The sequence below is a fragment of the Lipophrys pholis genome (assembly GCF_963383615.2).
Source record: "Lipophrys pholis genome assembly, chromosome: 16".
NCBI classification, from domain to species: domain Eukaryota; kingdom Metazoa; phylum Chordata; class Actinopteri; order Blenniiformes; family Blenniidae; genus Lipophrys; species Lipophrys pholis.
This window is the reverse complement of record NC_137634.1, coordinates 17,672,960-17,699,325: the sequence shown is the minus strand read 5'-3', so window position 1 is coordinate 17,699,325 and position 26,366 is coordinate 17,672,960. Positions and strand designations below refer to the sequence as shown.

The following is a 26,366-nucleotide window of genomic DNA, read 5'->3' as shown; positions in this document are numbered from 1 at the left end:
AAACTTTTATTTGCCACCGACAATGTGATGCTCCTTCCAGCAGACCATACAAAGCAAAATAAATAGACATCTCAGTCATCTACAGCCACCATGTGTTACAAAATGTGAGCAGCATAATGAGGAGGACTTTAAATACCAAATCGAACTGAACCAGGAAATGTATTGGTGTCCTGATGGATCAAACATCTGTTGTGCATTCTGGCACAGAAAGTTTTGCAAAAACTTCTGAAACATTTTACAGTGCATTCAAAAGTTGAGGAAAAGTCACATTAAGTTTACCCGTAAAAGGTTATAGTGCATTTTAGGTTCATCCTGAAATTTCAGCTGATAACTGAATATCTCTCACTCGTTGTGAGCAGTGTATGTATGCCTCATGTTAACATTTGACAGTGACACAAAGTTTATTCTGACTTTAGTTTTTCAGAAACACGCCAGGTTTTCAGTCATCATTGTTGTTGCCATGAATTAAAAATGCATGAATTTCTCTCATTTCAAAGACTGTTTTAGCCTTTTTCAAGTCCTTCATTAAAGGCTTATAGTGTAATGCAAGACGACTGTCAGCAGCTGGAAAGCTTAGGTTCGCAGAAAGATTAATAACAGACCAGAATGGTCCAAAGGTGAGAAATTATGCTCACTGATGTATCTTAAGCACATTGTATAACTTGATGGAGAAAGAAATCTGTGGTAAACATGGAACTACGGCAGTTTTGTGCCTCTAAACCTACTGCCTGCCACAATGCATCACAAAATAAAAGGTCCACAGAGCATTTCAAACATGAGGCAGTGTTACCAAATTTTACTTTATCTTCACTCTCATCTTTATGCTCTGGGATACACTCCAGGTGTGAAAGTGACAATTATGTGGTTTATAACACACATCATTCACATCTGCTTAACAATGATTAACTGTCTTTTCAGTTGTTCTTTGAAGGCTCATTGATGGAGTTTCCAGTTTTCTCGTTTTATAAAATACATTTGCATTTCAAGCAGACATGGCCAGGCACTCTATCTCTGGTTTGACAAGAATTATGACGAGCGAGTGAACGTTTCATAATTTTTTTTCAGCAATTTCACTTAACTCTGTAACCTCAGGGATCAGTTGAAGGCTGGATATAAAATGAGAGCTCATCTGAACAGGTCACTTTGGCTTCAAATGCATGTCAAGAAGTTGTAGAGCACAGTCTGCCGTGTGTCAATCGGTGGCAACGCAGCCTTGGATTCAACTTTGATCAGGTTTTTTTCTCTAAATGATCAAGAATTCTTTGTATCATAATGGCTAGTGAAAATATCAGGGACTATGACACCATCACATCTTTTCTCGGCTCCTGGGGAGCCTTCCAACGAAGGATTTTCTTTGCTCTGGCCATCAGCATCCTCCCAAATGGATTCATTGGTATTTATATAGTATTTGTTGGAGACACTCCACCTCATGAATGTTATATTCCTGAAGACTCCAAAATCAGTGAGATGTGGAGAAACGTGACGGTTCCAATGGAAACAGTCAATGGTGTTGAAAAGCGCAGCTCCTGTTCGAGGCTTAACCTGGAAATGGTTCAAAATTACTCCCAAAACAACTTCATCCCAAATGTAGACGTGAACGTGAGTGAAATTCCTTTGGAGCATTGTCTCCATGGCTGGACATACAGCACAGCAATCTACCAGTCAACTATTGTAACAGAGGTGAGTAGTCAATGAGTGTTTGTCACTTCAGTTTACAAATGTCTGCAATTGTGTTGCTTATTTTGTGACCATGTTCAGTTTTCAAGTTTATTTGAATTATAAAATTTGTATATTAGTAGAGATCAGCTTATGAAAATATTAACTTTGTGTTGTGTCTGTACAAGAAGACACATGAGACCTTATTCCAACCACTGAGAAGTGCATGAGAAAAGAAACATACTCTTAATTAATTAAAGAGAGAGCAAACAAACGCCAAATTCCAAAGTTCTTCTATCTAAAGGGTCTGAAATGTGTTGTAAAAAAGGAATCAAGGAATTCTGACTCGTTCTTGATGTGGATATGAGAAAAGTCTTCATCTGCCTAAATCAGGGTTACAGTGAATGTATACAGTATGTGTGTGCCTGCATGTGTGTCTCTCACTGTGTGACATAAACAGATCTTTTAATGTTTTTAATTTATTCTTTTGCAGTGGGATTTGGTGTGTGACAATGCATACAAAGTTCCTCTGTCCACATCTATTCATTATGTTGGCGTGCTGGTGGGAGCGCTGGTCTCAGGCCACTTGTCAGACAGGTTTGTGAAGAACCTTTTTTTTTTTATTAACTTATTCCCAATGTCCTTGTTAGTAGTTTCAGAACAGCCCTTTAATCAACCCGACTCGTCACACAGGTTTGGGAGGAAGCCAGCACTCTTCATCATGATGGGTCTTCAGGCTGTATCTCTCACAGCACAGATTTTCTCCCCGAACTGGGAGATCTTCTGCTTCATCTTCTTCTTTGTGGGTGCTGGCGGATTCTCCAACTGTATCATTGCATTTGTGCTTGGTATGAATATCCCCAATTTGATCTCAACCAGAGTATTTATTGAAAATAAACTGTTAGATACAGAGAAACGGTTATTGTATTCTCTTATACTGGACTATCTTCTGACTTCTACCACCCACAGGGTCAGAGATTCTCAGCCCCAAAACCAGAGTGATTTTCTGCTCTCTTGGAGTCTTCATGAGCTCTGCTGCAGGGAACATGGTGTTACCTGCAGTGGCCTACTTTCTCCGGGAATGGCGAATGTTAGTGATTACCTCGGCTGCAGCAGGCTTGATCTACATCCCTCTGTGGTGGTGAGACTATTGAATGAATTTGACACACCGAAATTCATCATTCATACTAGGGATGCACCGATACTGATACCAGTATCGGGTATTGGTTCAATACCAGGCATGAGTACTCGTACTCGTACTCGTACTCGTACTCGTACTCATAAAACTGCCACCGATGCCACGACACCGATACCACTTTACGGCAGCGCGGGGTTTACGGCACTTCACTGCAAAGCGCGGGCGGCCAGTGAGGGGCGCACAGTTTGCTCAAAGATCTGTTCCACCAAGCGCACACCCACCCCGGGTGGCCCGCCACTCCTAAATGAATGTAGAGGAAACCATGCTGTCTCTGACAAAGTTTTATTGAAAGCACCTTTGTTAAATGTTAGGTCTCAGTGTATGACAAAATATTAACCCTTCCTGCTCCTGTCTCCAGACCGTGGTCGGAAGACGCAAGGTAGAACAACTTCTACTGCGGAGCCAAAGCTGTCCTCAGCTTCGGGGTTAACTCCCTCACCTCACAGTTGGTGGAAAGCAGGACATAGAACTCAGTTTCTGAGATGAACACTTGTTGCATTTATTGGCCTCTTACTTTTATGTGCAGCTTCTTGCTACATCTGCTCAGCATATGCACGCTCGCTCAAGCACACTGACAAGCGAGCAGTATGCCTGTTAAAGGACACACACACACACAAACACACACACACTGATAAAAGTTTTATTGAAATGTTTTCTTACAGTATATGCAGTGCCATAAAAGAACAAACCCTGTCAGTTCTTTCGGGTACATACACATGTTACTCAGCACATGCTGTACTCTTGTGTTCATCTGATCAGGTTGATCCCAGAATCTCCTCGATGGCTGTTCTCTCAGGGGAAAGTGAAGGAAGCTGAAGCCATTCTGAGAGAGGCTGCCAAGCTGAATAAAGTAGAAGCTCCGCAGAATATTTTTATCAAAGTGGAGGTAAGCAAGTTCAAAAAGTCACTCTGAATTCCACATGCCTGTGCAGGTTGTACTCTGTCTTCACCTAAACCTAAAGTCAGCTGGGATTGGCTCCAGCCCTGTGTACAAAATGGATGAAAGTCAAACGGAGAAATTTCAAGTTCAAACATGAGCCAGATTTTAGTTTGGTGGCTCATGCTAACACAAACTTGTCAGGGTTAGGCAGAGTGGACCCAAACTTAGACTCAGCCAGTTCCGTAAAAACCAGGTTTGTTGTAACAGTCCAGGGAACAAGTGCCTCAGTAGGCACGGGTAACTCTGAAGGCACAGGGGCCAAAGGGAAACTAGGAACAGAGACTGACAGGTCAGGGAACACAGGAAACTAGAGACTGGGGGAGCAGCCACAGGAGAAGTGGCCGGACTGGAACAGGTCCCAGGTGCCCAGGAAACGGTCACTGGCGAACAGGCCGGACTGGGACAGGTCACTGTGAATTTTAAAGGATTTGTGTGGAATTGGTGAGTCCACTGGGTCCATTATTGTTCTGTAAGAGTAAGGGTTAGGGTTAGGGTTAGGGTTAGGGTTAGGGTTAGGTGAACCCAAACAGACTCAGCCAGTGCCATAAAAAACAGGTTTATTGTAACAAAGTCCAGGGAACACGAGGACACACAGGGGACACAAGGGCAACGACGAGTGGCACAACAAGATGACAAGAGGCAAGCCATGTTGACGAGACGATCCGACAAGGACAACGGAGGGAGAGGGGTTTAATTACAAGTGGAACATTGGTTAATTGGAAACACACAGAGGCAGACACATTGACCTGACAGAACTGTCTTTATAGGACAACACGAATAAAAAAGTCTACTGCAAGTGGTATATTTGTCTAAGTGCAGTGACAGAATCAATAAAAGTTCAATCGCTAACAACATTTATTTGTTGTTTTGTTTCAGGTTGAAGATGCAATGATCAGGAAAGATGAGAAGTCCAACATACTCGTCATTCTGAAATCCTGCAATGTTCTCTCTATTACATTACTGTATTCATTTCTGTGGTGCGTATACTGGTTGTTGTTTTTTATATATATATAATCAACAAACATCACGATTGACTCTTTGCATTTACCAGTGATGTTTAATTATCACAAGACAAAATATTCAGTTTTTTATATTTGGGATTCATGCAGTTGGTTTCAAAACACGCTGTGGTTTGGTTTTGTGTTTTACTCTCATGTGTGTATTGTCTCTGCAGGTTCGCCATCACCATCAGTTACTATGCTTTACTCCTCAACACTTCAAACCTGCATGGTGATCCTTACCTAAACTGCTTCTTGTCAGCGGTCACGGAGGTGCCAGCCTACATAATTGCCCTGATTCTGCTCCAGTACTGCTCCAGGCACATCTGTCAGTCTTCCACACTCCTGCTCGGAGGCATTATGACCTTCTGTGTGAACCTCATTCCAATAGGTAATGTTCAAACGTCCAATCATTTCTTCAGTGAAAGAGACTGACAAGGGATATACAAACACAATTAACATTTGACATTTTGGGATCTTCAAACATGCTCTGGTATTTTATAGAAGATTTACATCGTTCATCATGAGGTAGCTTATGAAGTTAAATATGAATATGCTTTTTTTTTCCTTCTGTTGTCTTGCCTGCATACAGGTTTACCAAGTGTGGCAGTGTTTCTTGAGATGTTGGGAAAGTTTGGCATCACGTCAGCTTTCTGCGTGGTGTATGCCGCCACATCGGAGGTCTTCCCCACCATCATCAGAAATACAGCGATGGGGTGTTGCTCCATGGCTGCGCGTCTCGGCACCATCATCTCCCCCTTCATGATTTACCTGGGTAAATGTAATGGTTTGTTGTTTTGGGTAGCAGAGCAATGTTTCTCATCAAACAGTAGCAACGGCATCAGATATTTTTACAACCAAACACATTTTCTAAACTCTCCAAAATGTGACCACGTTATAGCAGCAAATTCAACTTTTCCACAAATATCTGTTTTATCCTAACTTGATGTTCTTTTTTTGGCAGGACAATACTTCAAGCCCCTTCCATACATACTGATGGGATCTCTCGCCATTTCTGGTGCTATTGTGTGTTGGATGTTGCCAGAAACATATGGAAAAGCTTTGCCAGAGACATTATCACAAATGCAGCTGATATGCAGGTGAGTTCATGTATATTAAAATGTTTACTGGCCTCATTGTTTCATTTATTCATTCATTCATTCTTTCATCCATTTATTTTGTTTTGAACACAAGCAAAAACAAAATGCATTGAAGATGAAAATCTAGATGAAAATGTGTTCAAAAAGGAGTTGGAGGAAGCAAAAGCTGATTAAATCCTACCCCGTCTCCAATTGATTTGCACAGCATTTTTTTAACCAATCGCACATTCCCAAAACAATGCAAAACAAACTAGAACAAAGCAAAGAAAGCAAATGAGTATGTAACAGATAAACAAACAAGTGGTAACAGTAAGAATACCTACTGCATATTCCATTCTTCTTCTTCCCTATACCTTTTAAACAGCATGTATTTGTACCGGTGTTTGAACTGCTTCATGGTTGGACATTGCTTGAACTCCACCGGCAGTCTATTCCACAGTCTCACTCCACACACTGAAATGCTAAATCTTTTTAAAGTTGTGTGCACAGGTGGATGTTTGAAAATGTTTCCTCCTGAATCCTGAATCCCCCTGCAGTCGTATTCTTGGTGCAATGATATGGTTTAGTAATGATGTTTGTTTGTGCCGATTCTTTTGTGTTACCTGAACGCACCGTAAGAGCGAGTTGGCCAGTGATTGGCTCAGAGTGGAGAAGGGGGTGGGTCCGATGACTGCATGCAATGTGTGTGTCCATGTGTCTGTTCGGAGAACAAAGCAGGGCTCAGTTCTGTTTAATAATAAAGCGGCTTTACAGACAAGAAACTCATCCTGCTGAACGCTGCAATAGTAACGCACAGTGACTTGGATAATCTGATTACTGGTTTGGAAATAGTAACACGTTAGATTAGTCGTTACTGAAAAAAGTGGTCATCAGGTGCCTTTAGCTGCCCAAAGTGCCTGTGTACATTATCTGCCCATAAACCACAGTGCCAGTACATAAAGTGTTAACCAAGGTACATATAGTGAACATTACAAATAAACAATAAGCAATTAAAGTATTAACATTATTAAAATAATTGAAAGCATGGGGGTATCAGTATGGGGGTATCCAATGTTTCACACAGACATTACTGTGGCTCCCACACTGAGCAATAAATAGTGGTGTCATCTGCAAATAAAATCCAAATTAAAACGTTTGAAACTCTGCAGATGTCTTTTATGTAAGGAGAGAACAATTTGGGACCCAATCCTGACCCCTGGGGGACGCCACAAGCAATGTCCAAGCATACAGAAATAAACATTCCCAGCTTCACAAACGGCCTCCTGCCCTCTAAATAACTTTTTACTCGGTGTAAAACTGTTACCCTGATCATATACCGTTCCAGTTTCTTGATTAGTATGTTGTTGTTGATTGTATCAAAAGCTTTTTTTAGGTCGATGAAGAGGAACACAATGTTTCATGAATGGGTTGCTCTTGCAAAATGTGATATATTATCACCAAGAAAATGACTAACGAAAAATCTCACTGTTCCAACAGGGGGCGAGGCAAAAAGACAAAGGAAGTTGAAAATGGAGACAGCGCAACCAGAGAGAGCAAGTTGTAGATTCTTATGGCTTGTTTGTGTTTTTGTACATTCATAGTGTTGTACACTGCTGCACTTTGACTACAAGTGAGGTATTTCAAAGCCAATTTTCCCCGGCAGATTAATTTGCTTGTATGTGTTTAAAATGTTGTATATCTTTTTGTTTTGAATATGGTAATGTTTTCAAGATGCATATTTAAATCACAGAGTCAATCTAGTTTAACTCGAAATATCAAATGTGGTTTGTAGCTATGTTCGAGTTTGTTGAATTTTGAGTAACACACATGACACTGGCAAAATAAAGTGATGAATTTCATATACCTGGTTTACTATTATTTTTTATTGATACTAACAACCTATTGAAAGTTGTAAACTTTTATTTGCCACCGACAATGTGATGCTCCTTCCAGCAGACCATACAAAGCAAAATAAATAGACATCTCAGTCATCTACAGCCACCATGTGTTACAAAATGTGAGCAGCATAATGCTGAGGACTTTAAATACCAAATCGAACTGAACCAGGAAATGTATTGGTGTCCTGATGGATCAAACATCTGTTGTGCATTCTGGCACAGAAAGTTTTGCAAAAACTTCTGAAACATTTTACAGTGCATTCAAAAGTTGAGGAAAAGTCACATTAAGTTTACCCGTAAAAGGTTATAGTGCATTTTAGGTTCATCCTGAAATTTCAGCTGATAACTGAATATCTCTCACTCGTTGTGAGCAGTGTATGTATGCCTCATGTTAACATTTGACAGTGACACAAAGTTTATTCTGACTTTAGTTTTTCAGAAACACGCCAGGTTTTCAGTCATCATTGTTGTTGCCATGAATTAAAAATGCATGAATTTCTCTCATTTCAAAGACTGTTTTAGCCTTTTTCAAGTCCTTCATTAAAGGCTTATAGTGTAATGCAAGACGACTGTCAGCAGCTGGAAAGCTTAGGTTCGCAGAAAGATTAATAACAGACCAGAATGGTCCAAAGGTGAGAAATTATGCTCACTGATGTATCTTAAGCACATTGTATAACTTGATGGAGAAAGAAATCTGTGGTAAACATGGAACTACGGCAGTTTTGTGCCTCTAAACCTACTGCCTGCCACAATGCATCACAAAATAAAAGGTCCACAGAGCATTTCAAACATGAGGCAGTGTTACCAAATTTTACTTTATCTTCACTCTCATCTTTATGCTCTGGGATACACTCCAGGTGTGAAAGTGACAATTATGTGGTTTATAACACACATCATTCACATCTGCTTAACAATGATTAACTGTCTTTTCAGTTGTTCTTTGAAGGCTCATTGATGGAGTTTCCAGTTTTCTCGTTTTATAAAATACATTTGCATTTCAAGCAGACATGGCCAGGCACTCTATCTCTGGTTTGACAAGAATTATGACGAGCGAGTGAACGTTTCATAATTTTTTTTCAGCAATTTCACTTAACTCTGTAACCTCAGGGATCAGTTGAAGGCTGGATATAAAATGAGAGCTCATCTGAACAGGTCACTTTGGCTTCAAATGCATGTCAAGAAGTTGTAGAGCACAGTCTGCCGTGTGTCAATCGGTGGCAACGCAGCCTTGGATTCAACTTTGATCAGGTTTTTTTCTCTAAATGATCAAGAATTCTTTGTATCATAATGGCTAGTGAAAATATCAGGGACTATGACACCATCACATCTTTTCTCGGCTCCTGGGGAGCCTTCCAACGAAGGATTTTCTTTGCTCTGGCCATCAGCATCCTCCCAAATGGATTCATTGGTATTTATATAGTATTTGTTGGAGACACTCCACCTCATGAATGTTATATTCCTGAAGACTCCAAAATCAGTGAGATGTGGAGAAACGTGACGGTTCCAATGGAAACAGTCAATGGTGTTGAAAAGCGCAGCTCCTGTTCGAGGCTTAACCTGGAAATGGTTCAAAATTACTCCCAAAACAACTTCATCCCAAATGTAGACGTGAACGTGAGTGAAATTCCTTTGGAGCATTGTCTCCATGGCTGGACATACAGCACAGCAATCTACCAGTCAACTATTGTAACAGAGGTGAGTAGTCATTGAGTGTTTGTCACTTCAGTTTACAAATGTCTGCAATTGTGTTGCTTATTTTGTGACCATGTTCAGTTTTCAAGTTTATTTGAATTATAAAATTTGTATATTAGTAGAGATCAGCTTATGAAAATGTTAACTTTGTGTTGTGTCTGTACAAGAAGACACATGAGACCTTATTCCAACCACTGAGAAGTGCATGAGAAAAGAAACATACTCTTAATTAATTAAAGAGAGAGCAAACAAACGCCAAATTCCAAAGTTCTTCTATCTAAAGCGTCTGAAATGTGTTGTAAAAAAGGAATCAAGGAATTCTGACTCGTTCTTGATGTGGATATGAGAAAAGTCTTCATCTGCCTAAATCAGGGTTACAGTGAATGTATACAGTATGTGTGTGCCTGCATGTGTGTCTCTCACTGTGTGACATAAACAGATCTTTTAATGTTTTTAATGTATTCTTTTGCAGTGGGATTTGGTGTGTGACAATGCATACAAAGTTCCTCTGTCCACATCTATTCATTATGTTGGCGTGCTGGTGGGAGCGCTGGTCTCAGGCCACTTGTCAGACAGGTTTGTGAAGAACCTTTTTTTTTTTATTAACTTATTCCCAATGTCCTTGTTAGTAGTTTCAGAACAGCACTTTAATCAACCCGACTCGTCACACAGGTTTGGGAGGAAGCCAGCACTCTTCATCATGATGGGTCTTCAGACTGTATCTCTCACAGCACAGATTTTCTCCCCGAACTGGGAGATCTTCTGCTTCATCTTCTTCTTTGCGGGTGCTGGCGGATTCTCCAACTATATCATTGCATTTGTGCTTGGTATGAATATCCCCAATTTGATATCAACCAGAGTATTTATTGAAAATCAACTGTTAGATACAGAGAAACGGTTATTGTATTCTCTTATACTGGACTATCTTCTGACTTCTACCACCCGCAGGGTCAGAGATTCTCAGCCCCAAAACCAGAGTGATTTTCTGCTCTCTTGGAGTCTTCATGAGCTCTGCTGCAGGGAACATGGTGTTACCTGCAGTGGCCTACTTTCTCCGGGAATGGCGAATGTTAGTGATTACCTCGGCTGCAGCAGGCTTGATCTACATCCCTCTGTGGTGGTGAGACTATTGAATGAATTTGACACACCGAAATTCATCGTTCATACTAGGGATGCACCGATACCGATACCAGTATCCGGTATTGGTTCAATACCAGGCATGAGTACTCGTACTCGTACTCATAAAACTGCCACCGATGCCATGACACCGATACCACTTTACGGCAGCGCAGGGTTTACGGCACTTCACTGCAAAGCGCGGGCGGCCAGTGAGGGGCGCACAGTTTGCTCAAAGATCTGTTCCACCAAGCGCACACCCACCCCGGGTGGCCCGCCACTCCTAAATGAATGTAGCGGAAACCCTGCGGTCTCTGACAAAGTTTTATTGAAAGCACCTTTGTTAAATGTTAGGTCTCAGTGTATGACAAAATATTAACCCTTCCTGCTCCTGTCTCCAGACCGTGGTCGGAAGACGCAAGGTAGAACAACTTCTACTGCGGAGCCAAAGCTGTCCTCAGCTTCGGGGTTAACTCCCTCACCTCACAGTTGGTGGAAAGCAGACATAGAACTCAGTTTCTGAGATGAACACTTGTTGCATTTATTGGCCTCTTACTTTTATGTGCAGCTTCTTGCTACATCTGCTCAGCATATGCACGCTCGCTCAAGCACACTGACAAGCGAGCAGTATGCCTGTTAAAGGACACACACACACACACACACACACACACACACACACACACACACACACACACACACACACTGATAAAAGTTTTCTTGAAATGTTTTCTTACAGTATATGCAGTGCCATAAAAGAACAAACCCTGTCAGTTCTTTCGGGTACATACACATGTTACTCAGCACATGCTGTACTCTTGTGTTCATCTGATCAGGTTGATCCCAGAATCTCCTCGATGGCTGTTCTCTCAGGGGAAAGTGAAGGAAGCTGAAGCCATTCTGAGAGAGGCTGCCAAGCTGAATAAAGTAGAAGCTCCGCAGAATATTTTTATCAAAGTGGAGGTAAGCAAGTTCAAAAAGTCACTCTGAATTCCACATGCCTGTGCAGGTTGTACTCTGTCTTCACCTAAACCTAAATGTCAGCTGGGATTGGCTCCAGCCCTGTGTACAAGATGTTTCAAGTTCAAACATGAGCCAGATTTTAGTTTGGTGGCTCATGCTAACACAAACTTGTCAGGGTTATGCAGAGTGGACCCAAATGCAGACTCAGCCAGTTCCGTAAAAACCAGGTTTGTTGTAACAGTCCAGGGAACAAGAGGGGGACGGGGACGGGGGGGACTCAATCGGCACGGGTAACTCTGAAGGCACAGGGGCCAAAGGGAAACTAGGAACAGAGACTGACAGGTCAGGGAACACAGGAAACTAGAGACTGGGGGAGCAGCCACAGGAGAAGTGGCCGGACTGGAACAGGTCCCAGGTGCCCAGGAAACGGTCACTGGCGAACAGGCCGGACTGGGACAGGTCACTGTGAATTTTAAAGGATTTGTGTGGAATTGGTGAGTCCACTGGGTCCATGATCGTTCTGTAAGAGTAAGGGTTAGGGTTAGGGTTAGGGTTAGGTGAACCCAAACAGACTCAGCCAGTGCCATAAAAAACAGGTTTATTGTAACAAAGTCCAGGGAACACGAGGACACACAGGGGACACAAGGGCAACGACGAACGGCACAACAAGATGACAAGAGGCAAGCCATGTTGACGAGACGATCCGACAAGGACAACGGAGGGAGAGGGGTTTAATTACAAGTGGAACATTGGTTAATTGGAAACACACAGAGGCAGACACATTGACCTGACAGAACTGTCTTTATAGGACAACACGAATAAAAAAGTCTACTGCAAGTGGTATATTTGTCTAAGTGCAGTGACAGAATCAATAAAAGTTCAATTGCTAACAACATTTATTTGTTGTTTTGTTTCAGGTTGAAGATGCAATGATCAGGAAAGATGAGAAGTCCAACATACTCGTCATTCTGAAATCCTGCAATGTTCTCTCTATTACATTACTGTATTCATTTCTGTGGTGCGTATACTGGTTGTTGTTTTTTATATATATATAATCAACAAACATCACGATTGACTCTTTGCATTTACCAGTGATGTTTAATTATTACAAGACAAAATATTCCATTTTTTATATTTGGGATTCATGCAGTTGGTTTCAAAACACGCTGTGGTTTGGTTTTGTGTTTTACTCTCATGTGTGTATTGTCTCTGCAGGTTCGCCATCACCATCAGTTACTATGCTTTACTCCTCAACACTTCAAACCTGCATGGTGATCCTTACCTAAACTGCTTCTTGTCAGCGGTCACGGAGGTGCCAGCCTACATAATTGCCCTGATTCTGCTCCAGTACTGCTCCAGGCACATCTGTCAGTCTTCCACACTCCTGCTCGGAGGCATTATGACCTTCTGTGTGAACCTCATTCCAATAGGTAATGTTCAAACGTCCAATCATTTCTTCAGTGAAAGAGACTGACAAGGGATATACAAACACAATTAACATTTGACATTTTGGGATCTTCAAACATGCTCTGGTATTTTACAGAAGATTTACATCGTTCATCATGAGGTAGCTTTTGAAGTTAAATATGAATATGCTTTTTTTTTTTTCCTTCTGTTGTCTTGCCTGCATACAGGTTTACCAAGTGTGGCAGTGTTTCTTGAGATGTTGGGAAAGTTTGGCATCACGTCAGCTTTCTGCGTGGTGTATGCCGTCACATCGGAGGTCTTCCCCACCATCATCAGAAATACAGCGATGGGGTGTTGCTCCATGGCTGCGCGTCTCGGCACCATCATCTCCCCCTTCATGATTTACCTGGGTAAATGTAATGGTTTGTTGTTTTGGGTAGCAGAGCAATGTTTCTCATCAAACAGTAGCAACGGCATCAGATATTTTTACAACCAAACACATTTTCTAAACTCTTCAAAATGTGACCACGTTATAGCAGCAAATTCAACTTTTCAACAAATATCTGTTTTATCCTAACTTGATGTATTTTTTTGGCAGGACAATACTTCAAGCCCCTTCCATACATACTGATGGGATCTCTCGCCATTTCTGGTGCTATTATATGTTGGATGTTGCCAGAAACATATGGAAAAGCTTTGCCAGAGACATTATCACAAATGCAGCTGATATGCAGGTGAGTTCATGTATATTAAAATGTTTACTGGCCTCATTGTTGCATTATTGAGTTGCTCTTGCAAAATGTGATATATTATCACCAAAACTATAACTAAAGCAAAATGTTACTGTTCTAACAGGGGGCGAGGCAGAAAGACAAAGGAATTTGAAAATGGAGACAGCGCAACCAGAGAGAGCAAGTTGTAGTGTCTTGTGGCTTCTGTTTCCATACATTCATAGTGTTGTGGACTGCTGCACTTTCTTCAATTATTTCATGTCAGACATGTTATATTTCAAACATGAGTGCAGTCACATACTCTCCATATAAACACATACATAAACATATATATACATCCATATATTAACCTTTTGATAAAAATGTAAGTAATTAAAGTCATATTTTCTGAGAATTCATTTAGAATTTTTTTTATAAATTCACACGTACATATAAACATACATACATCCTATATCTAATTAACATATCTTGCAGACTGCCGCACTTCGAAGACAAGCAATGTATTTCAAAACCGATTTTACCCGGCAGATATATTTGCTTGTATTTGTTTCAAATGTTGTATATCTTTTTGTTTTGAACAGGGTAATGTTTGTAAGCTGCATAATTAAATAGAGAATATTGTTCATGAGTTGTTGAAAGTGAATTGATAAAAGTATTTTGACTCTGTGATTTGTTAAGAAAATGTGCACAAGTAAGTGAACAGCAAAAAACTGGACAGTCTCGTTAGGCTGAAAATATGAAATGTTGTTTGCAGCCACGTTTGAGTTTGTTGAATTTTGAGTAACACACATGAAACTGACAAAATAAAGTGTCTAACTTCAAATAACTGGTTTGCTCTTATTTTTTATTGATACGAACATTTTTTGAATGTGCTCCAGTTCAAAATCTGTGGAGGGCAATACACCAATCGTTGATAGAAAGATCTGTGAACACAGACTTCTTCTCTTATTAAACAATACAGACTGGAATGCTTTTGAAATACAAAGAAATTCATTTTTCGGTCAATAATATTGGCATCATTTCCAAATTCTATATTCACAAAGCTCGTATGGCAAAATCCCCCCCATCGTGGCTCTGTTCTTCAAATGTATAAATATAATTAACACTGCTCAAGATGAAAAACTTTGCTTCCTCAAATCTAAATATAATTTATTATAAACCCTGTGTTTGTTTCACTTATTTATCTGGTTTTGTTTTTATTTAAAATGAGGTTTGATGCTCCTCTTGTAATTTTCATTTCATTATTTAAGTTTTTTTTGTAGTTTTTTTGTTTGTTTTTGTTTTTTTGTTTCTCCCAACTTTTGCATGTATTTAAATCTTATTGATTTCTGACCGCTGATATTCAGAAAGTTAATTCGAAATATCTTTGTTGAAAGCCAACCAAACATAAACACTAAATGGTTTATTTTTGAAATGTCTCCAGGCAGTTTTTCCGTAATGGAGGAGTTTTTTTGTTGTAGGTAAAATGTTTATAATTGAATTTCTAATTCTGTGAAATGTCATTGTTTGTTTCTAATGCTCATTAGTTCTGATTCTTTAATTAAAAAGTTTGTCAATTACTCAAAACATGTAGGTTCCTAGTATTATATTCAAACAACACACAATAATAATGTAATGGTTCATGTTTTGTCTCTTGTTTTCTTCTGGCTCCTTGACTTCCCCTCCTCGCGTCTGATCGCTGTTCCCTACCCTGATGTGTTTCGCCTGAGTGTGTGATTGTCTGCACCTGGTACAGCGGTATATGTAGGTGCCTTTTCTGTGGCATTCCGGCTGTTGGTTCGTCGGTGTTTCTGTGTTCTCTACCGCATCAATGTGTGTTCCTGTGTCCTGCTTTCGAGTGCTTCAGTAATTGTCTCCTGTGATCTTGTAGAGTTTCTTATTTTGGACATTTAGGGCCTTTGACTTTTCTTGTTGGGAATAAAGATGAGCATTTATTCCTCAAACAGCGGTGTCTGGCATCCTGAGTCCTCTCCTGAGCCAAACATAACGCAATGATTAACATTAGATTCAGGCCACGTTTACGCCTACCCGGGTATTTGAAAAAAAAAACCTGTGATATTTCTCTGCGTTTTGGCCGCGCATTTACACAGAAATGCAGCTACGACTCATCACAAACAATGGTTCTTGAATACTCCTGCCACAGTGGAGATCTGGATAAATTCTGAGTCTCGGGTTGCATCTAAAGGGGAGGTAGGTGGATATTTACATCACAATTTGTGACATAGTGTGAACGTGGCCTAAGTTTATTCACTGATTCATTCATTTGCTAAAATCAGCTTGAATAAAAAAATGGTTTAACAATTACTGGGGTGTGAATCACATATGATTAATAGCAATTGATTGATTAAACACCTACTAAATAGATGTTTTTTTTCCTTAAATCAAGTTCAAACACTATTATAAAGATATGAAAACACCAATCGTAAATCCTTATTATGCACATCAAATAAAAGAAAATACATTGCTTCAAGTTTGTCAAATGAAGTGGGGTTTATTTTCCCCACGTATAGCTCTTTGGTTAGTGTTGTATTTAAACTTCCATCAGATTCCAATCTTTAATCAATTTTTAGACCCACCGTTCAGGCTGGTTATTGCACTCCAGCTGTAGTAATATTAAATAGATCAACACTAATGACGGAGGTGCTGTCTGCGCTGGCCCCTCTTTTGAATTAGAACAGCCAATAAAATGTTCATTCACAACACTATCGCACGTTTTCTCCTCAAGAATAGATTGTTTGGACTTTCCCAGGTATGTCAGATTAAAAGAAACTCTCCCACGTGCTGATGAGCAGACAGACTGATAACTGCAGGGTTCTAAAGGTGACAAACTGCTTACCAGCATATCTGAAGCTCACCGAGTAACTAGGAATGGCTTGTTATTTAATTTTTTTTATATGATGATTACATTCCCTGCAGCTTGGTTATAAATGTATTGTCCTCACAACAGGTATTTAATATACAAACTGATTTTAAGTCACGTTGACCTTGAAAATACTACTTTAAGTAATCATTACATATACTTAACACCGCATCTCAATCCATGCCTGGCGGAGGCTAAAGGGGCGAGCATCAACACGTGTTCAAAGATAAGACAGTACAGATGAACAATGATTACTGAGCAAAATTCCTAAGTCTTGAAACTGCTCATCTAAGCAAAATGTCAGCGACCAGTTAAATGATAATAGCTCCTCATAACTGGTTTACGTTTCTTTGCAAATCATTAACGGTCTCTCCAATGTTTGCTTGAGCTTTCATGCAAATGACTGGTTTTCTCTTGAAAGGTATTATATAATGTTTGTCCAGCAGAACACATCCTTCGCATGTTTTATGGCTTAAAAAATTAATTTGGGATCAGCATAAATCATTGGGAATGTTTCGCAATATTTACAGCGCATCATGTAACTGTGTACGGTCACAGATCAGGTGAAGCCTGTATATATAATGCAGAGCCAGCTTAATGGTTAACAATGATTTCAAATGCATGTCGTACGGGCTCTGGCGCACACTCAGTGTTTGTGCTCATCAATGATCTGACTTTGATTCTTCTTTTTTAATTCATTTTCATTTGTTAAAATCATCAAGACTTTTTGGTGGCATAATGGCCAGTGAAAATATCAGGGACTATGACACCGTCACATCTTTTCTCGGCTCCTGGGGAGCCTTCCAACGAAGGATTTTCTTTGCTCTGGCCATCAGCATCTTCCCCAATGGATTTGCTGGTGTTTACATAGTATTTGTTGGAGACACTCCACCTCATGAATGTCATATTCCTGAAGACTCCACACTTAGTGAGATGTGGAGAAACGTGACAATTCCACTGGAAACGGTCAGTGGTGTGGAAAAGCGCAGCTCCTGTTCGAGGCTTAACCTGGAAATGGTTCAAAATTACTCCCAAAACAACTTCATCCCAAATGTAGATGTGAACGTGAGTGAAATTCCTTTGGAGCATTGTCTCCATGGCTGGACATACAGCACAGCAATCTACCAGTCAACTATTGTAACAGAGGTGAGTTTTTGTGAAGTGCATTCATTTTACAACACGTTTGTTTCCTATGTGTTATTGTTTAGCTTTCAAAACTTAAAACTTGTTCTTTGAAAAAATTCTATGCTCAAGTAGATTTAGTGTTTTAGATCTGCGGAATAAGTCTGGTAAATGCAGCTTATAACCACTAAGAACTGGATTGATAAAGTAAGCAGGCAAAGTTCAACAATGCATTTTGAGCTATACATTTATTTATAATTTGTGAAAGAACAGTGGCCATTAAGGGATTTACAACTGAATATTTATAGATGATTTATAGATGCACTGTTATGTTTAATTTAAAGATCAGTTTCCGGTGTAAATGCTGCTTGCTTGGCTGACACTGGGAAGCACAGATTGATATATTGATTGATTTTCTTTTTTTTTTTTAATTACATTATTGCACCAAAAGCAATAACTTCAAAAAGGTGTTTGTTTTTGGTATGACGGAAAAGCACATTCACATGTTCTGTCGTAATCAGCTGTTGTTGCTTTCTTTACATTTCAACATGGGTGAATTATCAAAAGAGCCAGTTCAGCAAGGTTCCACTAAACGCACAAAGAGGCAGTTAAGTCCTACGCTGCAATGACTCAATGTTCTGTTATTATGTTTGCAGGGTTCAAGTCTTAATGGAATCCATTTCACTTCCTTAACAATCCTTAACACGGTCGTTATGTTTGACGTGAATTGCGTTTGGTCTGCAAATCAGTGTCTGAGCTTCATAAACTGCCTTTTTCCCCAGTTATTATTACAGTTGTGTTACTAGAACGACGCATTATTTATTTTCAGAGAGACTTTTTTTTCAATGTCACTAAATGTTTGTTTTTATTTTTCAATTTGCAGTGGGACTTGGTGTGTGACAATGCATACAAACTTCCTCTGTCGACATCTATTCATTACGTTGGCGTGCTGGTGGGAACATTGGTCTCAGGCCAGTTGTCGGACAGGTTTGTAATGAAGATGTCTTTTTTTTTTTCAATTCAATATTTACAATTTTCTTGATAGGAGTGAAAAAAAGGATTTCATCACACAGGTTCGGGAGGAAGCCGATACTCTTCATCATGATGGTTCTTCAGACTGTGGCTGTCACAGCACAGATTTTCTCCCCGAGCTGGGAGCTCTTCTGCCTCATCTTCTTCTTCGTGGGTGGTGGCGGATACTCCAATGTTATTGTTGCGTTCGTGCTCGGTATGTTTATTAACAACCTCATTTGGTAAGCCAAAGCCAAATGGAGATCTTGGAAAGGACTTTTTTTATTGAAAAATCATTTTGTGTTTAAGATTTGATAATCGCTCCTTGTGATTTTCTTTGGAGATATTTAGTTATAGATGAATGCATCATAAAGTACACCATACTCTTCTGACTTCTACCACCCGCAGGTTCAGAGATTCTCAGCCCTAAAACCCGAGTGATTTTCTGCTCTCTTGGAGTCTTCATGAGCTCGGCTGTGGGGTACATGGTGATGCCTGCAGTGGCCTATTTCCTCCGTGACTGGCGGATGTTAATGATTCCCATGGCTGCCTCAGGCTTGATCTACATTCCTCTGTGGTGGTGAGACTATTCATATGTTGGTGTATTTTTTTTTTTAAAACTTGACGATGGTGATGGTGAGGATCGCTCATGTTATTTTACTCTAAGAAATGTTGGCTCTTCATAACACTCTCAATATTGCATACTATTAGCAACTATGTTTAAGCTCTTATTTATTGTTTTACTCTTGTGTTCATCTGATCAGGTTGATCCCGGAATCTCCTCGATGGCTGTTTTCTCAGGGGAAAGTGAAGGAAGCTGAAGCCATTCTGAGAGAGGCCGCCAAGCTGAATAAAGTAGAAGCTCCCCTGGATATTTTCACTAAAGTTGAGGTACTGTTATGAACAAGCTCATTTTATTTTGAATTCTAACAATAGTATGTAATTCGGATGCATTGATACCACTGTTTTAAAGGAGGAGTACATGTACTAGTATATACCTTTAACTACTTGCCGATACCGAGTACTGATATAAGTGCTTATCAAATGCCATTGAGCCTAATTTATACTCCATACACAAATGATATGTGAAGGCTATGCATCACCACAAACCACCTCTGCAAAGCCTCTGCATTGACGCACCTACAACAGCCTAACAGCCTTTAGTATCGGACCTGATACCGATACCGTTATCGGTATCAGTGCAACTCTATATGTAATAACCACATCCACAGCCATAGGATTTAAGCCACCACTACATTATAAACTAAAATATTAAATCCTTTTAAAAGTCTTTTAAAGTCAAAGCACTATTGTATTTTGGCACAATATTCTATTTTCGGTTTGGGAGTTTCAGTTTTCCTTATAAAGGTTTGGTTTTTTTTTTGCTGTTGTAGTATTCACCTTAAGCAAGATCAGACAATTTGAATTGCTTCAAAAATTTCTTTTTTTCAGGTTGAAGATGCAATGGTCAGGAAAGAAGAGAAATCCAACATACTCGTCATTCTGAAATCCTGCAATGTTCTCTCTATTACATTACTGTGTTCATTTCTGTGGTGCGTATACTGTTCTCTCACATCATATGAATTTTTGCCCATTACTCAGTCAAACATCACAATTGGCGCTTTGCTTTTGTGTTTGATTAAAGCGCCAACAATTTTTCTGTGTTTTTCTCTCATGTGTCTTGTGTGTATTGTTACGGCAGGTTCATCACCACCAGCAGTTACTATGCATTAATATTCAACACTTCAAACCTGCATGGTGATCCTTACCTAAACTGCTTCCTGTCAGCGGTCACGGAGGTGCCAGCTTACACATTTGCCCTGATTCTGCTCCAGTACTGCTCCAGGCACATCTGTCAGTCTTCCACACTCCTGCTCGGAGGCATTATGATCTTCTGTGTGAACCTCATTCCAATAGGTAGGCATTTTATAAAAGACATTGGTAAAATCCACAATGGATCTACAAACAAACAACTAAACGCTTTACTTACTGTATGTCCATATAACTGAAACTCGAAAGTTTTTCATTTTATTTTATTTTATTTTATTTTATTTTATTTTAATTTAATTTAATTTAATTTAATTTAATTTAATTTAATTTAATTTAATTTAATTTAATTTTATTTTATTTTATTTTATTTTATTTTATTTTAATAAAAGATGAGAGGCTTGTGTATGTTGAGCATCACCTCCATCGTGATTTTTTTTTTTTAAATGAAAGTATAAATAATTAGATAAACAAATACTATTTGTAAAGGTTTCCTTTATAAATATATTCATTTAAAAAAAAAAAAAAAAGATACTTCCTGTTGATGAAAATGATCAATATAACATTATCAGAGCTACACTGTAAGACATATTGAGATTCTTAATCAGTTTTGCATCCATCTCAGTTGATTGTTTTTGCAAGCGTCAGCCAACATAAGAGTGTTTTTTTGGTTACCATTACTTTTCTGTAGGTTTACCCGGCGTGGCTATTTTCCTGGAGATGTTGGGAAAATTTGGCATCACAGCAGCTTTCTGTGTGATGTTCTCCGTCACATCGGAGCTCTTCCCCACCGTCATCAGAAATACAGTCATGGGGTGTTGCTCCATGTCTGCCCGTATCGGCACCATTGCCTCCCCCTTCATCATTTACCTGGGTAAATGATCGGAGCCATGTGTAGCTGTAAATCTATTCATTCCCGTCTGTTTGGACCCACTAATTTCACCTTTATATTTCTTTTTGGTAGGACAATACTTCAAAACTCTTCCTTACATACTCATGGGAGGATTGACCATTTTGGGGGCTATTTCATGTCTGTTTCTGCCAGAGACGTACAGAAAGGCTTTGCCAGAGTCAATATCCCAAATGCAACAGATATGCAGGTGAGTTCAAATCTGCACTAAACCACAAATAAATCACAGGAGGTTATTGTGAGGCTCTATGTTAACTGTTCCATGGAGGTTCCGAAAAACAATATTGCATTATTTGGATGATTTTTTTGCAAAATACCTCAATGTTTCACTCTTGTCTTCCTGATGTCCTACCAGGTGTGGCAAAAAGACAAAGGAAGCTGAAAGTCAAGAGTGGACATCTGATATCCAGAGTAAAGACACTAAGTTTTAGGTGGATGACTTTTATGTTCCATTATTTGCATGTATTTGTCTGTAATGTATTATGTTGTTTATGTTGACATGTCTTCTTTTGTAATTGCAATTGTAGCTTGAATATTGTCACAAATGTCAACAATGTTTGCACATATTTTCAAGTTCCTTAAATTTAGAATGATATGACCATTGTGACGCTAAAAAAGTCTCTCAAATTCTTGTGTTTGTTTTCTTCTGTATTACAGTACGATCTTACTAGATCACGTTATTCCAACCATACAGGTTTGTGTATAACAGCTGTAAAAGAGTATAACTTTGTTGTAATTAGCTGTTCACAGGATCTCAAGATCACACAGCATATTAAAAAGGTGTTTAATTACCTATCAATATGACATTTTGATCAGCCTTGTTTTTGTTATGCGAGTCAAACTCAATGCCATGAGGGAGTGTTTTGAATCATGGGGCTGCAGGTTAAAACCCAATAATCTGGACCCCTCTCAGTGAAGTACAAAACATAGGGACTGTGAGCCTCGGATCCCCGATATGGCCTCAGACTGGCCGGAGAGCGGTTTGAGCAGTGAGAAAAACAAGTGATGACCGAGTCAGGTTTTTGGGTGGTCCACATCTTTTTGTTTTTTATTTTCCAAAAGTGCACAACAAAAAGTGCTAAAAAAGTGCATTGGAGGACTCAGGAGTGTGGCTTCTCCAGCAGCAAAACCCTGAATGACGTAAAATGGTGCTCTAAATGCAGTTCCTCAACTGGGTGATACCATTAAAACTCTATAGGTAATAAAAGTTAACCTTAGTGTCTTAAAACTAAGTTAAAATCCTCACAACCAAAACCATAAATATAAATTAATAAAATAAAACCCATATTAGCAAATACACCTAAAATCCAAACACCTAAATAATAAATTAAATCCTAAACCCTTCTAAAACTATGTGCCACCCCCCACTTGCTCCTCCTCTTGGTTCAGCCCGGAACCTTCTTTAGCAGTGTCTGTGTAAGGGGGACTCTTTTGCCTGGACACCGGCCTGAACACAAGAGGAGAGGATAAGTGCAAACTCTCCTCACACACTACACAACACTCCCACCCACATCTTAAAACATTCACAGCACACACATCAACAACTAAAAGAATCAGCCAGTCTTAAATACACATATATTGCACAATGCTCAATTCATCAATTAATTGTTGCGTTGCCTCCACAGATGGACGGATCTACGGACAACAGAAAATTCAATAAATAAGTTAAAAACAACAATTGTGAGCAAACTTATTTATATGTGCAAATAGCCTGATCTTAAAGTGCTGTGTGCTACTCAAAGTGCTGGTGAACATTTACAGTGCTGGAATAAAGTGCTGCGAGTTCTTAAATCAGGAACGAACTGCCATTTCCTTACAGGGACATTTCAGGATGTTGTGGTGTTTTTTGGTTATTTAAACCAGATGGAAACTTTAGTCGTCGTTGGGATTTGCAGCATTTGCCCCCCAAAATGATTGAGTAGTTAATGATGCACTGTGCAACAGACGAGCATTATCAAAGATCAGCTGGGAACAGATTATTTTAGCACACACAGCTCGATTTAGAATGAAAGTCTACAATGATGCACACTTTACAAACATTAATCCTTTTTATGCATTGGTTTATACCCGGGGTGTCAAACATGAGGCCTGTGGGCCAAAATCAGTCCACAAAGGCGCCAATACGGCCCAGGAAATGACCAAGCAAATAATAAAACAAAATACTGCACCAACCATTGACTTTTTTTTACCAGTTTACTAGAGCTACTCATTGTATTGCAAGTTTATGAAAAATTTATGTGAAATGCTGCAAAATGTTCTAACGGATATTTTTTATTTTTTTTTTAACATTTCACTGTGTTTTGCAGCAAAAACTATAACTAAAATTGCCATATTGAGTTTGGAATAATTTTTTTATACTAATTGTGAAACCCTTTATGCCTGGAGCTAAAATTGAAAGGTTAAATTGTACCCATCCAGCTCAGTCAAGATGACATGTGGCCCCTGAACTGAAACCTCTTTGACACTCCTGGTTCATAGAGTGGATGCTAATTTTACCGAATAGTATCGTTCCAAACTCCCACGTACAGGAACGCACCATAACCTTTACTTTAGGACAAAAAAAGCAAAAGAAAAAAAAAACCTTCGGTTTTGTTCCAGGTTTCTAAAAAAAGTATTTCAAAGAAAACAGATTTGAGAACGCTGTTGGTTTCAATAATCAGGAAACGAACATTTCTGAAGAAACACGTCATTTGTTTCCGAGGAGCGTCTTTCACTTTCTGCGAAGAGCCACGCGCAGGCGTATTTAAACAAACACATAAACACATTCACCTCTCCGCCGGGCTTCTTGTATACATATACGTGATTTAAAAAAAAATAAAAAAAACAACCAAAAAACACTTATTCTTTCGTGCATAAGTGATTAAATACATGGTTATTGTTTTATGCATAAGTGATTAGCACTGTATTGAGGGGTGGGGGGGGGGGCCGATCGAGTTTTACCCCTCAGCCGTATTTGGCACGAACCTTCGATTAAAAAGAAAAGTGAAAGCAAAACGCTGACGCAGTCACCGACCAAGCGCTCTGCTTTCTTTGTCCACTTTTTCTCATGTTGGCCACATCCGTGGATGGATCTTCCTCAACAGCAAGAGCTCGATTTGGAATAATAGGATAGACGTGTAATTCCAGGTGAGTTTTCTGTTTAAATGTGAGCTGTATTCGCTGGGCAGTCGTCGTGTCTATTTTGCATCATCATGAAATTCTATTTTCATGAAAGGTTTGAGGCCATCTGAAAAGCAAAGGCCTTCATGCATTAATACAGTGTTAAATGTTTCTCTTCACTAGTATTGGTATTTTTATTTGTGGTGTTGTTGCTGTTATAATTATCTTTACATTGTCGCTGTTATTATTGGACGATCTTGCTTTGCTAAGTGATATTAGCAAACATCAAATCACAAAATTAGTTTTAAATAAGGTGTGATTTTCCTCATATCTTTCTTTTTTGATTTGTTTTTTTTAGGGTGTAGGTGTATGTGCTTGCATAAATACCTGACTTTTCGATTGTTCACACTGTTGCATAGTTACCTCACATAACGTAAAGAAATGGACTTTAAAAACTTGTTTGTGACAGCCACATCTAAATTACATCATCCTGATGTCATCCTCAAAATGACAAATCCTTATGAAATGTGTTGCAAATAGATATTTATGATATCATGATTTTCATATGTGACTTACAGAAACATTCCCAATCATTTTCATTTTACTTTATTCCGCTGGTTGATGGGCATATAAGAGCGCAGTACCACGTGTCATCGCTGGGTGTCGCCAAACGCGCCTAATGTTCACCAACCGTACTCTGCCACTGAGCGCAATGATTTAAAGCCAGTTGTTTTACGTAACATTTTTCATGAATCGTTTTCTTTTGCATTTGCTGTAGCCACGTGTTGCACATTATCTATCCTCTGGATAGAGACAAGTGTCAGGATTAATCTAAGTGGGAAACTTTTGGTGGCATGTCTAACAAACTTGAGAATTGTGAGGGTGAAAGATGCAGACGGAGGTGCGAGAACAGATGAGGAAGGCCAGAGTCAAATGATTTGAAGATGATGGTCCACTGTGGCAAGCCCCAACAGGATCATACTGAAAGAAGAAGAAGGAATAGAACACTGTGCATGTCACAGCAAGAAATCCTTTTAATTCATGCTCTTTCTTTTTTCTTTCTTTGTTTCTTTTTTTATTCATGTCAGTCATGTTATTTTCTTTTTCTCAGATTTCATTCCAATGAATGCTTACAGAATTGAAAAGGAGCACAAAGAAGATAAACTTATAATGGGCGCCCCTTTCTTCAAACACGTAACAGAAAAAAATAAATACAAAATGCACGAGTTGCAGAATATTGAAATCAGTCACACAGACACAAATCATGCCATTTCAGCAGGTTCAAATCAAGGTTGCATGTAACTTATTTTAGCTCATAGCTTACAGAAACTAAATAATTAAATAAATAAAAATATACTACCTGCAGTTCACTGTCAAATCATATTTCAGCAAAATCAATTGAGGCAATACAAAATGTCTTGCTTCATACATTATAATTAGTGTTTCATTTTACAAGGTCCTTTAATTTGAGTAGTTTTGATTTTATAAATAGTTGATTGGTATGTTCTCTTCCATGGGTTCTATGTGTGATCCTTATTGCTTTTTGTTGTATTGTTATCAACTGTTTGATAGTGGTTGAATGTGTTTCTACATACTTCTAAGCAGTACATGAAATAGGGCAATATTAACATGCAGTATAATAACCGTAAAGCTGTGCAATTCAAAAAAACATTTTACTTTGTGAAGAATAGAAATAGTTTTACATAATTGTTTTTCGAATATGGTCAGTTTAATTTTTCATCCAGTGTCACAACCAAGATACTAAATTCCAAAACCCTTTCAATATATTCAGAGACGGCAGGATGTCAACGTTTAATTTGGAATTTAAAAACACCATCAATTTAGTTTCATCCACATTTAGTGATAGTTTATTTTTGTCAAACCAATTTTTTTTTTTTTTACCATTTCTTTTTGGATTATAT

The 26,366-nt window shown here is 39.0% G+C and overlaps 2 protein-coding genes across 2 annotated transcripts; both read left to right on the top strand.

The window, feature by feature from the left end:
* Positions 1–1,272: 1,272 nt before the first annotated feature.
* Positions 1,273–5,896, top strand: LOC308121751 (organic cation/carnitine transporter 2-like; the record flags this gene model as incomplete). Its single annotated transcript, XM_080483196.1, has 9 exons — positions 1,273–1,680; positions 2,150–2,253; positions 2,350–2,504; positions 2,626–2,797; positions 3,614–3,740; positions 4,671–4,771; positions 4,969–5,183; positions 5,385–5,567; positions 5,757–5,896. The coding sequence occupies 9 exons, from the start codon at positions 1,273–1,275 to the stop codon at positions 5,894–5,896; spliced, it is 1,605 nt and encodes a 534-aa protein (XP_080339322.1).
* Positions 5,897–9,056: 3,160 nt separating this feature from the next.
* On the top strand, positions 9,057–22,338 carry LOC308121870 (uncharacterized protein; the record flags this gene model as incomplete). Its single annotated transcript, XM_080483396.1, has 19 exons — positions 9,057–9,464; positions 9,934–10,037; positions 10,134–10,288; positions 10,410–10,581; positions 11,411–11,537; positions 12,455–12,555; positions 12,753–12,967; positions 13,172–13,354; positions 13,543–13,678; positions 17,258–17,681; positions 18,541–18,644; positions 18,731–18,885; positions 19,077–19,248; positions 19,433–19,559; positions 20,121–20,221; positions 20,371–20,585; positions 21,127–21,309; positions 21,400–21,535; positions 22,311–22,338. The coding sequence occupies 19 exons, from the start codon at positions 9,057–9,059 to the stop codon at positions 22,336–22,338; spliced, it is 3,246 nt and encodes a 1,081-aa protein (XP_080339522.1).
* Between the last annotated feature and the right edge of the window lie 4,028 nt (positions 22,339–26,366).